Genomic DNA, 15,049 nt, shown 5'->3' on the forward strand with positions numbered 1-15,049 from the left:
CACAAAAGAAAAACCAGAGTTTCAGAAATACATGGGACCCTCATAAAAGTAGCAACACATAACTGAGTCAGTCACAAAAGAAGAAAAAAATGCAAAGAATTATCTCAAGAAATAACTGAAGAATCCCAAAACATGATGAAAAATAAGAATCTTTTCATGAGCCAGGTGTGGTGGCTCATGCTTATAATCCCAGCATTCAAGAGGCTGCAACCCAGAACTGCTGTGAGTTGGAGGCCAGTCTAGGTTACTTAAGTTCTAGGCAGGCCTAGGCTACAAAGTGAAATCCTGTAAATACATATATACAAAAATAATAAAATATATATTCATTCAAGATGCTCAAAAAACTACATAATAAGCTGGGTGCGGTGGCACACATCTTTAATCCCAACATGGGGAGGCAGAGACAGGCAGAGACATCTGTGAGTTCAAGGCCAGTCTGGTCTACATAACAAGTTGCAGGCTAGCTGGGACTACACAGAAAAACACTGTTTCAAAAACCAAAACTAAAACAATAACAACAAATACATAACAAAGTCAAGGCTTAATCCTAGCACTTGAAAGGCAGAGTCAGGCAGATTTCTGTGAGATTAAGGCCAGCCTGTTCTATATACTGAACTCCAGGCCATCCAAGACCATGTAATGAAACCCTGTCTCAAAAAAACAAAAATATAAAAAAGGAACAAATGTTCTGAGTCATAACCTTATCAATGTCAATTTGCTTTAGAAATGTTGTATTGCTGTGTGTGCACGTGTGTGTGCATGTCTGTGTTTAAGTATATGTGTGTATATGCTATAATAAGGTTATAGAGATCAGAAGACAAACGCACTTTGAAACAGGGTCTCTGATTTAATATTTTGCTGCTGTGCAACTGGGTGGCCCAGGGGTTTGGGAATGCTGTACACAATTCCACTCTATTTCTAATCACTGAAACATTTTCTCAATTTTTAGAAAAGTATGAATTATAGAAAACGTAGCAAAGAGGTGGTGGTGCATGCCTTTAATCCCAGCACTCGGGAAGCAGAGGCAGGTGGATCTCTGTGAGTTAGAGGCCAGTCTGGGCTACAGAGTAAGTTCCAGGAAAGGCACAAAGCTACACAGAGAAACCCTGTCTCAAAAAAAAAAAAAAAAACCAGAAAAGGTACAGAATGCTTCTATATATTTCATACCCATTTCTCTTTTAACATTTTTCATTACTATGATACATTTATCACCTGTGCACCTGTTTCTGTAACTATAACGTAAAATTTGCCAGGTGTGGTAGTCTACATCTATAATTCCACCACTTGAAAGGTCAAGGTAGGAGAATCAGGTTACATAATGAAATCTCATGCCAAGAAGCAGAATAAACAAATAAATAAATGAGGACTTTAAAAAATCTGTCTCGGAATTTTACAAATAATTATGGTATAGAACAGTGCTTTATAACAAGCCTGGTACAGAAGAATATTTGATAGATGTTAGTTACTCTTTTCAATATCCTAAGTACTGCATTAATACCATGAACCATTTACATCAGTGGTTACCCTCCACTAAACTACAACAGTCAGAATGAATTGTGGAGCCTGGCCTCTATACCTGGAGGTCCTGCAGCAGCTGCATCTTCCATGAGTTCTCCCTCTTCCAACTCCATGTTGTTATATTCTACATCATTTTCTCCAGACCTGAGAAGAGACAAAATCCATCATGTTCAGAATAACTCATAATTCTCACAAAGGAAATGCAATTAATATCTGTATTGTGTAAGATGGCTCACAGGTAAAAGGTGCTTGAGGCCATGCATATGGCGCAAAGACATACACACGCAGGTAAAAAAAAAAGCTCATTAAAAAAAAGAGAGGGGGGGGGGAAGTACCCTGGAAATATTCCTAAAGGTACAGAAATAAAATGAAGAAACATCTACTTTTTAAAAAGTATTAATACTGGTAATAAGAAAGAGAATAAGGGTGGGGATGGCGGTACACAACTTTAATTCCAACACCGAGAGGAAGAGGCAGGTGGAGGTGGATCTCTTTGAGTTGAGGCCAGCCTGGACTACATACAGATTGAGTTCCAGGCCAGCCAAGCCTGCATAGTGGCTCTCTGTCTCAAAACACACACTCCCCAAAAGAGTGAGCATAAATTGTACTTACACCAAGATTAATCTTCTTTCCCTCTTAATTCAGCCCCCAAGAAATTCCACTCTAGACTAATATAACCAAGAGTATATGCTTTCAATGTGCTGGAAGGGATTAAGACACCACCAGCATTTCTCATTCTGTCTCCAAATACCTAACCTGATGCCAAAGGCCAGGTATGTGTGGCCAAGAAGACTTGCACCCTTATATCCAGACCTGTATTCAGAAGAGTGTCTATTGGGTGAAAGCATCCAGAGAATGCTCACATTTACATAATGCTTGCCACGCTTTACTCATCCAGCAGAGACATCAGGGCTAACAAGACTAGCTAAGAGCTAAGGCACTTTCTCCCAACATCCAGTTAGCTCAGTTTCTAAAGCAGGACAGAGAAGCATACCTTTGTCTGAGTCTAGGTTCAGAGAGCAGAGGTTGATTTTGCGTTTCTTTCCCCACTAAGGAAAGAAGCGGGCAATAAAACACTATCAGAAAACATACAACAGCCAGTCTAGCCTGATCAGCAAGCCCAGGCTTGGGCCAATGGTATAGCTCAGTGAGTAAAAATCATTGACTGTGCAGCCTGAGAATCTGATTCCATCCCTGGGACCCAGAGTGGAAGGAGAAGACCAACTCTCATAAGTTGAACTCTGACTTCCACATGCCTATGTTACACACACACACACACACACTTACACTTTCTTTTTAATTTGTAAAACAATTGTACTTATTTTATGTGTATGAGTGTTTCGCCTGTATATATGTCGGTGTACCTCTTGAGTGCTTAGTGCCCACAGAGGTTAGAAGAGAGCATCAGAGTCCCTGAGATTGCAGTCACAGACGGTTGTGAGCTGCCATGTGGGAGCTGGGAATTGAACCCAGGTCCTTTGAGAGAGCAGCCAGTGCTCTTACCCATTGAGTATCTCTCTTGTCCAATAAAAAGTTTTTGGTTTTTTAAATAAAGAAATAAAGCAAGAATAAAAACTCCTAGCTTAGGCCTAGTTTATATTTAGGTTGTATTTAAAAAAAAAAAAGTGCTGAACATTTCCACACTAAAGAGTGCTTCAAAAAATTCCTACTTAAAGTGCTCACACGGGACACTCACATGGTCTCTTCATCAATATCGTTCTCTTCTGTATTGCTTGTTGCTGTGGAACTGGCAGAGGAGCTGCTGCCATCCAGGTGATTCACTTCATCTTCCCCAGCAAGATCAAGATCCAGATCTCCATCTGAGAGCTCATGCTACAACAAGGCAACATTTCTTTTCACTCCTTTTTTAAAATTCTGAGTCAAAAGTCTTATTATGTAGCCCATGCTGGTCTGAAACTCATGCAATCTTCCTATTTCAGCCTCCTGAGTGCTAGGATGTTAAGCAAGTGCAAAACAAGATCTTTGTTCTTAATATTTCTATTCAGTTAGTCATTCCATCTAGGACATTAAGCAGAGATCTACCAGCACAGATCCTATGTCTATACTGCTAAGTGCTCTAGAAAAAAGCTACACAACCCTACTGACTGGTACCACTATTGATTTATAGTTTTCAATTTGAGCTAGGTCCTCAAACTAACTAGGAATAATTCTTCCTATAATTTCTCCTCACGAAGTTACATCTTAAAGCCATGTATAACTGTGCATGGTTGTGATCTCAGGCTTGGGAAAGTAAGAAAGCAACAAAACCAGAAATCCAAGGTCATCCTTTGTTACAGAGTATTTTTGTACCCCATAGCCAGTTTGGCCAAATCTATCAATCTATCACCTAAGTATCCCTTCCAAGTTTCTTCATCCTCATAGCCCTGCACCCACCTGCACAGAACAAAAACCCCTTCTCCAACTTTCAGCTGCCTTATCTACAAGTTCTACCATTCATTTTACTCAACCTATCAAAGCAGACTATTTCAGTCTGAGCCCAATTTTCTTTTTTCCTTAGATAATCCATGCTTTTAACCTTATCAATCTCTCCTCATAAGGGCATCCTCATTGAAACATAAAACCCATGTCTCCCATCTTAAAAGTACCAACTACAGAAAATCTACTTTGTACTCCTAATCTTAACTAAAAACAAACAAAACCCACTTAGTCAGTTCTTATTCTGGCTATTATTTGACTTGGCAAAACTAACAATATCCCAAATCATAAGCCGTCTTATCACAACAGATAAAGTACCTACCAGTTATTAAAGGAAAAAAGAACATACTTTAAAAAAAAGTCATTTTACGATGTTTTTTAAATGTACATTGGTGTTTTGCCTACATGTATGTCTGTGTAAGTATGTAGGATTCCCTGGAACTGGAGCTACAGGCAGTTGTGAGCTGCCATGTGGGTTGCAGGAACTGAACCTGGGTCCTCTGGAAGAGCAACTAGTGCTTTTAACTACTGAGCCATCTGTCCAGTTCCCGAAAGAACATAGTTTAAAAATCTACAATTTAAACAATTTCTAGACCGTGTGTCACAGTTTCAGATAATGGTCTTTCATAATTAACTTTTATAACCTTGCAATGTTGTAGAAGTATTAAATGTATAGAACATGTATACATCAATAATGAAAACTAGTGGACAAGATTTATAGGACATTGTTTCCCCTATACTATATTGTGGAGACTACAATCCTATCATATATATATTACTAATTTTAATTTATTATTACATGATAGTCTTCATTCTGAATCTTCTCTTCTTCCTCTTCCTCTTCTTTGGTCTCTCTTACAGAAGCTGAAGTAGGACCACCTTCCAGAAGCATTTCAGAGCATGAGCCAGCCTTCTTAATTCGTGTCTCAGGAGTATCATCATTTTGAGGGCTAAGATGATTATCTGGTGGTGATAAATCTCTTGATTTCTGAGTTCGGGACAGCTCAATAGTCAGTCTCTTTAAAAATAAGAACAGTACAAATCAATATTAAGTGTAAGAGTTGTCTCAGTGGCAAAGCAAACAATGTTTACATTAAAAATTAGTTACAAGCTGGGCCTGACAGCACATGTCGTTAATCCCAGCGACGAGGGGGAAGAAGCAGGGTGATCTCCAGCCTGGTCTTCGTAGTTTAAAAAAAAGAAAGCATAATGTTGGGAGTTGAAGAGATGGGGACATGCTAAGGGGACATGCAGAAAGTGGTCCTGGAGGAGACAAGTAGAACACAAGTGAGATGGCTCCGAGGTTAAGAGCACTGGCTGCTCCTCCAGAGGACCCGAGTTCAATTCCCAGTTCCCAGCAACCACATGGTGGCTCACAACCATCTACAGTGAGATCTGGCGCCCTCTTCTGGCCTGCAGGCATACATGCAGACAGAACACTGTATACATAAAACATAAATAACTTAAAAAAAAAAAGCCAACTATTCTACTTTTGAATCTTTATATCCAAGACAGCATATAGAAGACAATTACCTTAGTTACTGAGGGAAACACAATGTTGATCTCAAACCAGTGTGGCACTGCACAACACAACACTGCATAATAAAAATATTGTCTATCTACAGTGCCTAACACAAGCTCCTGAAATGAAGTTACTGCAAATAAGGAATAACATAGTTGATGCTAAGTAAATTGAGCTAATGTAGCTAAACATGGCTACACAATTGAATAGTGCAGAATCTAGAGGCTCAAAGGGTGGAGAAAAGGATAACCAGATTTTTACCACAATATTAAAATGGATAGCAAAAATCAAATTCAAAAAGCAGCAGGCCAAAAGGACAATAGGCTGTGCTAAAATTAGAACAGATGTTATTGCCTTACCTCTTTAAGATTGTTTATTTGTTGAATATAACCAGTCTGTGCAGCTTCCAACTGAGTAATGTACCAGTGCTGATCGCGGCATTTTTGAAAAAATGTTGGTGAGCGTACCTGAAACCTTAAAGAACAGTTTTACATGAAGAATAATCCAAACAGTGAATCTGTGAATCATATAAACTCTACAGCTCACATTTGATGAAGAACCACTTCAAATGAATTCAGAGTTTCTATTATCCACTATTCATGTGTGTACTCACAAACCATAATGACATATGGCTCTAAATGTCAGTTATCTTAACTAAAACTATACTTTTTTGGTCTTTTTGTTTGTTTGTTTTTTCTTTTTTTTTTTTTTTTAAGATTTATTTATTATGTATACAATGTTCTGCCGGCATGTGTCCCTGCAGGCCAGAAGAGGGCACCAGATCTCATTACAGATGGTTGTGAGCCACCATGTGGTTGCTGGGAATTGAACTCGGGACCTCTGGAAGAGCAGTCGGTGCTCTTAACCACTGAGCCATCTCTCCAGGCCTGTTTGTTGTTTTTTGAGACAGGATTTGTCTGTGTAGCCCCGATTATCCTAGAACTCACTCTGTAGACCAGTCTGGCCTCAAACTCAGAGATCCGCTGGCTCTGCCTTCCCAGTTCTGGGATTAAAGGTGTGCACCACTGCCACCTGGCTGTTCGTCTTTTTTTTAAAGCCCTCTTAATATTTACTAAAAATAAACCTCTTTCTTAGAGTCAAACATGATTCCTCCTAGTGAAGAACATATGTAGTATATGTGTAACTACATTTTTGAGGAAAGAACCACAAGGCAACAAGTCTATATTTCTCTCACCTCTTCCGGCCCTTCCACTTGCTAGCTAACACAAGAATGTGTTAGCTACTGCCACACTTGAGAACTTAAGTGCACTCCCAAAAGCCCAAGCACAGAAAGGTGTTCCCTTTAGTGTATTATCAGAAGGTATTCATGTCATTGGAGCATACCTTTGAAAAGGACACCACACACCATACTCTTCCAAATCTAGGCTATGAAGTGACTGGTTTGCCTCATGAAACACTTCTACCATAGTGTGGTAACATACTCCAAGCAATGGGGCTAATCTATTATGGACTGAAAACTCCAAAATTGTGAACCAGATTCTTTATAAACTGATTGTCTCAGGCACTTGTTACAGCAACAGAAAACAAGCAATAAAGCAACTTGAAGGGAGATGGGACAGGTTATAGTTTATTATTGTTGGGAAGTCAAGGCGGGAATTAGAAGTAATTATACCCACACTCAAAAGCGGGCAGAACAGAAGCTGCATGAATGTTGCACTCAGTTCACGTTCTCCTTTATACAGCTCAGGACTCAAACCAAGAGAATGGTGTTACCCTGAACTGGCAGGTCTTCCCGTCTCCTTGAACACAATCAAGACAATCCCCCACAGACATGTCCACAGGCTAACCTAGTCTTCACAAGCTCTAGTAGGTGAGGTGAGACTGCCTTCCCAGGTGAGTCTACAATAAAAACTAACCATCAAATAGAAACAATTTAGTTTTATGTAAGATTTTACACCTAATGTAAGAGAATACTAATAGTCAACCACCAGAATCTACTTCTGGTCAATGATACTCATGTACGAGAAGGCAGAACCTAACACTAAATCACTACTTTAAGTGCAGACTGCCTAGTTAGTTTAGTATTCATAGGCAAACATGAGAAAAGCTTTGTAAGTATTTTCTTTGATTGGTGGATGAAACTCCTAGTCATTCCTACACGTTAGTTTTTACTATTGTGCCATTAAGATAAAAAATAGCAGGAAATTTTTTCCATTTCTCTTTTAATGAACAAATAAATGTATAAAACACATATCTAGATTATTTAGAGTTACAGAAAAGCCAGGTGTGGAGGCACATACCTTTAATCTCAGAACTTGGAGGCAGAGACTGACGCATGTGAGTTCAAGGCCAGCCTGGTCTACACAGCAAGTTCCAGGACAGCCAGACCCTGTCTCAAAAAACAAAACAATAAAAAAAAAAAGGGCTGGAGAAATGACTCAGCGGTTAAGAACACTGGCTGCTCTTCCAGAGGACCCAGGTTCAAATCCCTACCACATGGTAGCTCACAACCATCCATAATGAGATCTGGTGCCCTCTCCTGGAGTACAGGCAGAACACTGTATACATAATAAATAAATAAATCTTAAAAAAAAACAAAACAAAAAACCAGAGATACAGAAAAGCCCTAACTTTCCAATGAGTATGTAAGAAACTGTACCAAAATCTTAAACAACATTAGCAAAAAAAAAAGTAGAAAGAGGCTAAATGGGAAGAGGAAGGGAATTAGCAAGGAACAGGAGGGTTCAAAAAAAGGTAGGGGGTAAATATGATCAAAACTGTCATACATTAAAAACATGTATGAAAATGTCATTATGAAATCCATTACACATAACTAATATATACTAATAAAAATATTAAGGGGAATATTTGTCACTTCGTAGGTTGCTAAATTATGTTTGAATTGTGACTGTAACATGGAATGGCAACAAAACATTTCCTTTGGTAAATTAAAAAATAAGACTATTACCTCATATGAAAAAAACAAAAAAATTGACAGTTTTCTTCTGTTTTTTCTTTCTCCCTCCCTCCCTCCCTCCCTTTCTGTCTTTCTCTTTCCGACAGTGTCTCACATAGACTTGGCAAATCTTGAATTCCCTAGGTAGGCAAGCATGAACTTAAACTCCAGACCCTCCCACCTCAGAATTCAGATTTAGGTTATACGCTCTATCAACAGGCTGAAGGCAATGTAATGAGTAGAGCATCACTCTGTGACTCTTCACATGAACTCAAGTACAGAATTTTCTACCTGTAGCATATTAGCACTACAAAATTTCAGATTTGGAGGCATTTTGGATTTTTTAGTTAGGTATGCTCAAACTATAAGCCATCTTTAAAATCTTTTGGTTTTTTTTTTTTTTGAAACAAGGTCTCTTGTAAGCCAGACTGGCTTCAAACTTGTTATTCCTACTCTTTCTGGCTCTATATCTCAAATTACAGTGATGAGGCATCAGATCTGGTGATATTTTCCTTTTTCATGGAATCAATAACTAGGTGTCAAACCATTTTTTCACTTTTTATATTCATCTAACTACATGGAACACCTGAAATAAAAGTGATAGTTAGTGTGACTTTCAATTATTTATGTTTGTTAAATGAATAAACTTTGAAATTCTTGATGACATTATTCTCCCATAATTTAAGTCACAACATCAAATATCTCAAACTACCTTAAAATCACTGTATCATTTTGTCGGTTCAAGTATCCTTCATTTGCAAGTAAGTCCAAACGGAAAAATCTATTATAGCCCCAGCACTCTCCAACTTCAAAGTCAGATGCAAATTCTCGAATGATATTTTTGGAAGGGTCGTTGCAGGACTGATGAACCATTTCTACACGATATTCATACCTAAAATACAGACAACACCATCAGTACAGTCAGCAAAGTCAAAATAAGTAATTCTACAGAATAAACTTGGTAGTCCAGCTGATCCTTTCAGAAATGATATCATTCCCAGAAACAGAAGGATTTCAGACGGGTCACTGCCTTAGTCAGGGTTACTATCACTGCCATTAAACACCACAACAAAAGCAAGGGAGGGAGGGAGGACTTATTTGGCTTACACTTCCATATCACTGTTCATCACTGAAGGCAGTCAGGACAGGACCTCAAACAAGACAGGAACCTGGAGGGAAACCTCTCTAGGGGAAAACTCTACTCACTCCCTAAAGAAATTCTCAGCCAGATATGGTGGTCCACACCTGCAATCTCAGCACTTGGGAGATGAAGACAGAAATATCATGAGTTCAAGGCATCCTTGGCTATTATCAAGTTTAACACCAGCCTGATTATGACTCCCTCACTTGAAAACAACAACAAAAGGGGGGGAAGTGTAGTAGGGAGGCCTTTCTTCCCTAAAACAGAAGTTATTCTGTGTTCTAATTAGGGTTACAATTGTTATGATGAAACACCATGACTAGTCTTCAACTACAAAGACCCCAGAAGGATACAATATTACCTGAGAAGCAGAGCAGCCAGCCACCAGAGACTTCTTACCTCTACCAAATCTCAGAACAAATAGGGCATCCTGTCTCTATGAATCCTCAGACCAAATGGGGCCGAGATCCTGTCTCCACCTGCCTTATATTCCTGTCCCCACCTCCCTAGTGCTGGGGCTAAAGGTGTGAGCGTCCCATGTGCGGGGATCAAAGACTTGAGCCTCCCATATGCTGGGATCAAAGGTGTGATCCACTGCCTGGCCTCTGTAGTTACCTAGTGGCTAGCTCCGCCCTCTGATCTGCAGGCAAGCTTTCTTTGTCAGAACACAAACAAAATAGCACACAACAAGGAGGTCTGGCATAAACTGACGGTTCATGCCACCCAAGTTTATTAAGACACACAGCATCAGTCAGGTAGCACACGCCTTTGATCCCAGTACTTGGAAACAGAGGCAGGTGGGTCTCTGTGAGTTTCAGGATAACATGGTCTACATAGTAAGTTCTAGGACATCCAGGGCTATGTAGATACCCTGTCTCAAAACAAACAAAAAAAAAAGTAGTATAAGAAGCAAGAAGTACATACAGTTTACAGGGGAAAAACAGGACAAAATCAGCAGAAAATTTTCATACACTGGAGCAAAGTCAGTAGGAAGCTAATCAAACAATGTTGCATAAAAGGAACAAAGGCTATCTCAAATGTGTCACAGACCTTGGGACTGATAACTCCAGTTCCTACAGAGGGAAAAGTCAGGCTCCCAAGAACTCAAACCTTTGAGGTCTGGACCCAACCCCAGACTGGACCTTGCCAATTCTGCTCCTGGGCACAGAACTAGCATTCCTTTTGTCCTTTTATCAGTGCCTGTGAGAAAGCCTTGGATTGGCCTGGTTCCCAACAAAATATAGTTGGAATTGTCTTAATGTCACTCTCTTGTCATTCTAAAATCTGTATCAGTTGCTAATTTCAATTCTCTTCATTTACTCCATGGTATATTTGAACAGCCTACACTGTGTATTTTACTTTAATGGATTCCCTTATAATTGTATCCACTTTCCTAATTCCAGTCTGCAGTTAATTACCTAGAATATTTTTTTTAATTCTTGTGAGTCTTGATCTCATTTGTCAGGTGGGCCGAGCTCAGCATTTAGTTTAGACCTTATCGCTCCCTATTACTAAACAAAAGCCTTCCTCAGTACTATACCTGTGCCCCATATATTACAAATTTCTCTCCTTGTGTCAGGAGCCCTGTCATCTCTGTGTTCTACACAATGTCTGGAGCCCTGTCATCTCTGTTCTACACAATGTCAGGAGCCCTGTCATCTCTGTGTTCTACACAATGTCTGGAGCCCTGTCATCTCTGTTCTACACAATGTCTGGAGCCCTGTCATCTCTGTGTTCTACACAATGTCTGGAGCCCTGTCATCTCTGTGTTCCACACAATGTCTGGAGCCCTGTCATCTCTGTGTTCCACACAATGTCAGGAGCCCTGTCATCTCTGTGTTCTACACAATGTCTGGAGCCCTGTCATCTCTGTTCTACACAATGTCTGGAGCCCTGTCATCTCTGTTCTACACAATGTCTGGAGCCCTGTCATCTCTGTGTTCTACACAATGTCTGGAGCCCTGTCATCTCTGTTCTACACAATGTCTGGAGCCCTGTCATCTCTGTTCTACACAATGTCTGGAGCCCTGTCATCTCTGTGTTCTACACAATGTCTGGAGCCCTGTCATCTCTGTGTTCTACACAATGTCTGGAGCCCTGTCATCTCTGTTCTACACAATGTCTGGAGCCCTGTCATCTCTGTGTTCTACACAATGTCTGGAGCCCTGTCATCTCTGTAGTCTACACAATGTCTGGAGCCCTGTCATCTCTGTGTTTTACACAATGCACCCTAGCTTTTTTGGTATTCTTGGACTTTCAGGTACTCTGCCAAATACAGGGATCCTACCTTATCCCACGTCACTTCCCCCATCACATATTGCAACCCCAAACTCTTGTGGCTTTAAGGAAGAACAATCAAGAGCTACTCTGAGTGTTTCTTATCTCAGGAAAACTGCTTTCACTGGCTAATTCATCCAGAAAAAAATGTTGTTTTATGTAATGCTAGAACAGAAAGTTTGTATCTTATTCTTACTCTTCCATTTTTATCTGTAAGCAGATGGTTCATATCAACCCAAAAGAACTTTATTAAATGTACCAGTGTAAAAATTATCTAGTAAACGTAGTAGGGTAAATTACTTATCACAAATACTAAAAGAAAAAAAAATTACAGGGGCCAGATATGGTGTTGCACACTTATTATTCCATCACTCAGGAGGCTGAGTTAGGAGGATCATGAATTCAGGAAACATTAATGTAGTTCATTGAAGAGAAGTATAAGCTGAATAAACCCTCTCCTATCTAATTTGCTTTTTGGCCATGGTGTTTCACTGCAGCAATAGAACCCTAAGGAAAACATGAAGCATGTAAGTTTATATTAAAGTAATTAATTAAATCGACTACTTGGCCTGGCGGTAATGGTGCATGCCTTTAATCCCAGCACTTGGGAGGCAGAGGCAGGTGGATCTCTGTGAGTTTGAGGCCAGCCTCGTCTATAGAGTGAGTTCCAGGACAGCCAGAGCTATACAAAGAAACCCTGTTTCAAACCCCACCCCACCAAAAAAATCACTTACTTGGAAGTTTCAGGTAAGCCAGCTGATAGTTCCAGAAATACAGATAAGTAATAGCCTCGCACAACTCCATTTCCATCCTAAAGTAGGAAAAGAGGTTATGCAAAACAAACTACACATCAACTCCAATATAAAAATTAAAGCAACAATGAAGCCAACAAACAAAATTCAAACTAATATCTGATAACTGGGCTGAGAAATATATCTAAGCTAAAAAACCAATGAAAAATTTAAAAGCCCAGATGTTAGTCTGTATCAATTTTAAACTTTTATACATTAAAAAAGTAAAAAATCCACATTAACAAATTAAGGAAACTATTAAAAACTATAAAAATAGTTTTAACATATATTACTCTTTATAAATCAATCTAGAGAAAGAACAAAACCTCAATGAAAAAAGAAAAATGACTTTATTTTCACTACAAGTGGGTGAAAATGAATATCAGCTATCAAAATGAGGACCTCATGAATATTAGGGAAGTATTCTACTGAGCTACATTCCCACACTTAAATAGGAATTTTTAAAATAAAGGGATGATATTCAGAATAAACAGAACTCCTACAAAAGGAAAAGACATAAACCTGACTAAAAATGGGCAAAAGACGTGAGTAGATGTGTCTATAAAAATATGCAAATAGTGGACAAGCACATGAATAGATGCCCTGCATCACTAATTATTAAGACATGTTAACTAAAATCATAATGAATATGACCTCGCTAGTATTAGGACAGACACTTTTGAAAATGTAGAAAGAAGAGCTGACAAGTCCATGAAGAAAATGAAACATTCCTGCACTGTTGATATTAATATGCAAATGGTGCCAAATGCTGTTTCCTTAAAAAATAAACCAGTAATTCCACTTGTGAATATTTATCTACAAGAAAATCTGAAAATGGCTTCTTAAAAGAGATGAGTGGCATCCGTGTTAACAGCAGCTCTAATTACAGCAGCCAAGAGGTGAGGGTAGCCTGAGCTACATAGTAAGACCATCTCAAGAAAAAGAGGGAGAGGACTAGAAAGATGGCTCAGTTGAAAAAACAATCAGTGAACAAAATGTGAAACACACATATACTGAGGTATATTCATCTTTATCAATGAATGAAAATTCTATGCTACCAAACAAACAAATAAAAAAATAAATGGTGAACTTCAAGGACATTATGCTCATTATGCTGAGCCTAATAAGCCAGTCATAGTAAATTACTATATGATTCATTCCACTTATGTATTACAGGAGTCAAATTCAGAGAAACAATGTAGAATAGAACCTATCAGAGGCTAGGAGAAGTAGAAAACAACAGAGACCTATTTAATGGTGAGCATTTCAAGGTTTATTTAGTGGGTTTTTTTAATTTTTTTTTTATTTTTTTGGAGCTGAGGACCAAACCCAGGGCCTTGAGCTTGCTAGGCAAGTGCTCTATCACTGAGCTAAATCCCCAACCCCTATTTAGTGTTTTGAGACGGGATCTCATGGACTAGTGGAGGCTAGAATGGAGTTCACTCTAAGGCTCAGGCTTGATTCAAACTCAAAGTCCTGCCTCTGCTTTTGTTTGGTTTTTGAGATGGGGATCTCAGTACTTAGTCCTGGCTGGCCCTAACTCACACTTGGACAAAGCTGGTCCAAAACACAAAACTCTACCTGTCTCTGTTCTGCCTCCAAATTGAAACATTCCACCCTGGAGAATTCCTACAACTCAGCTGGGGGGTACTGGTGCACACCTTTAACGCCAGCACTTAGGGAAACAAGAGGCAGGCATATCTCTGTGAGTTCCAGGCCAGCCTGGTCTACAAAGAGAGTTCCAGGACAACCAGGGCTGTACAGAGAAACCCTGTCTTGAAAAACCAAAGTTCCTAAGACTCAAAAGCAAACAAAACTTACAAGTCTCAGGAAACTAAAACCTTAAAAAAACAAAAACAATGGGTTGGAGAGATGGCTCAGAGGTTAAGAGCACTGACTGCTCTTCCAGAGGTCCTGAGTTCAATTCCCAGAAACCACATGGTGGCTCACAACCATCTGTAATGAGATCTGGCGCCCTCTTCTGTATACATAATAAATAAATAAATCTTTAAAAAACAAACAAACAAACAAAAAAAAACAAAAAAAAACCCACACGCCTCCTCTCCATGGTTATTGATGCAGTGAACAGTGATTCTCCCACCATTCAGCTGCCCTCAAGGGAGCTCCAGGGATGCAGCTTCTGCAATTTGATGCAGCTGCTTTTGAGTGATCTTAAAGTAAAACCTCATCTATACATCTCTAAGTAATCCCAATAAACTCACTGGTTCATGCGCTTCACTTTGCTGGGTGTTTGTAAACCTCCAGCTCAATTTTGTCTGCTCCCTCAGTCAGGCAACCCTAGTTTATCTGCAGGATGTTGTAAACTCCTGATTTGATGATACTTTACTATTTATCTGTTGCATCTCTCTATCTGCAACTTGCTGTTTATTCTTCTGTTTTTGCTTGCTATATCATTAACAAATCCACTCAGTCTAAGCCAAAAGTCC

The 15,049-nt window shown here is 39.3% G+C and overlaps 1 protein-coding gene across 14 annotated transcripts in view; it reads right to left on the reverse strand.

The window, feature by feature from the left end:
- Positions 1 to 15,049, reverse strand: part of Trim37 (tripartite motif containing 37) — a 153,772-nt gene that overhangs the window by 90,856 nt on the left and 47,867 nt on the right. For all 14 annotated transcript variants that reach the window (XR_008222455.1, XM_052758162.1, XM_052758161.1 and 11 more), the window contains 6 exons: positions 12,546 to 12,622; positions 9,106 to 9,285; positions 5,836 to 5,950; positions 4,754 to 4,972; positions 3,215 to 3,351; positions 1,577 to 1,662 (listed from right to left, as the gene is read on the reverse strand). Coding sequence is in view for 13 of the 14 variants with exons in the window: in XM_052758162.1 (XP_052614122.1) it covers positions 1,577 to 1,662; positions 3,215 to 3,351; positions 4,754 to 4,972; positions 5,836 to 5,950; positions 9,106 to 9,285; positions 12,546 to 12,622 (814 nt within the window). In the remaining variant the exon portion in view is untranslated. The remainder of the gene's footprint in view (positions 1 to 1,576; positions 1,663 to 3,214; positions 3,352 to 4,753; positions 4,973 to 5,835; positions 5,951 to 9,105; positions 9,286 to 12,545; positions 12,623 to 15,049) is intronic.

Source organism: Peromyscus californicus, unplaced genomic scaffold (assembly GCF_007827085.1).
Source record: "Peromyscus californicus insignis strain IS unplaced genomic scaffold, ASM782708v3 Scaffold_3__1_contigs__length_106647218, whole genome shotgun sequence".
In the NCBI taxonomy this organism is placed as follows: Eukaryota; Metazoa; Chordata; class Mammalia; order Rodentia; family Cricetidae; genus Peromyscus; species Peromyscus californicus.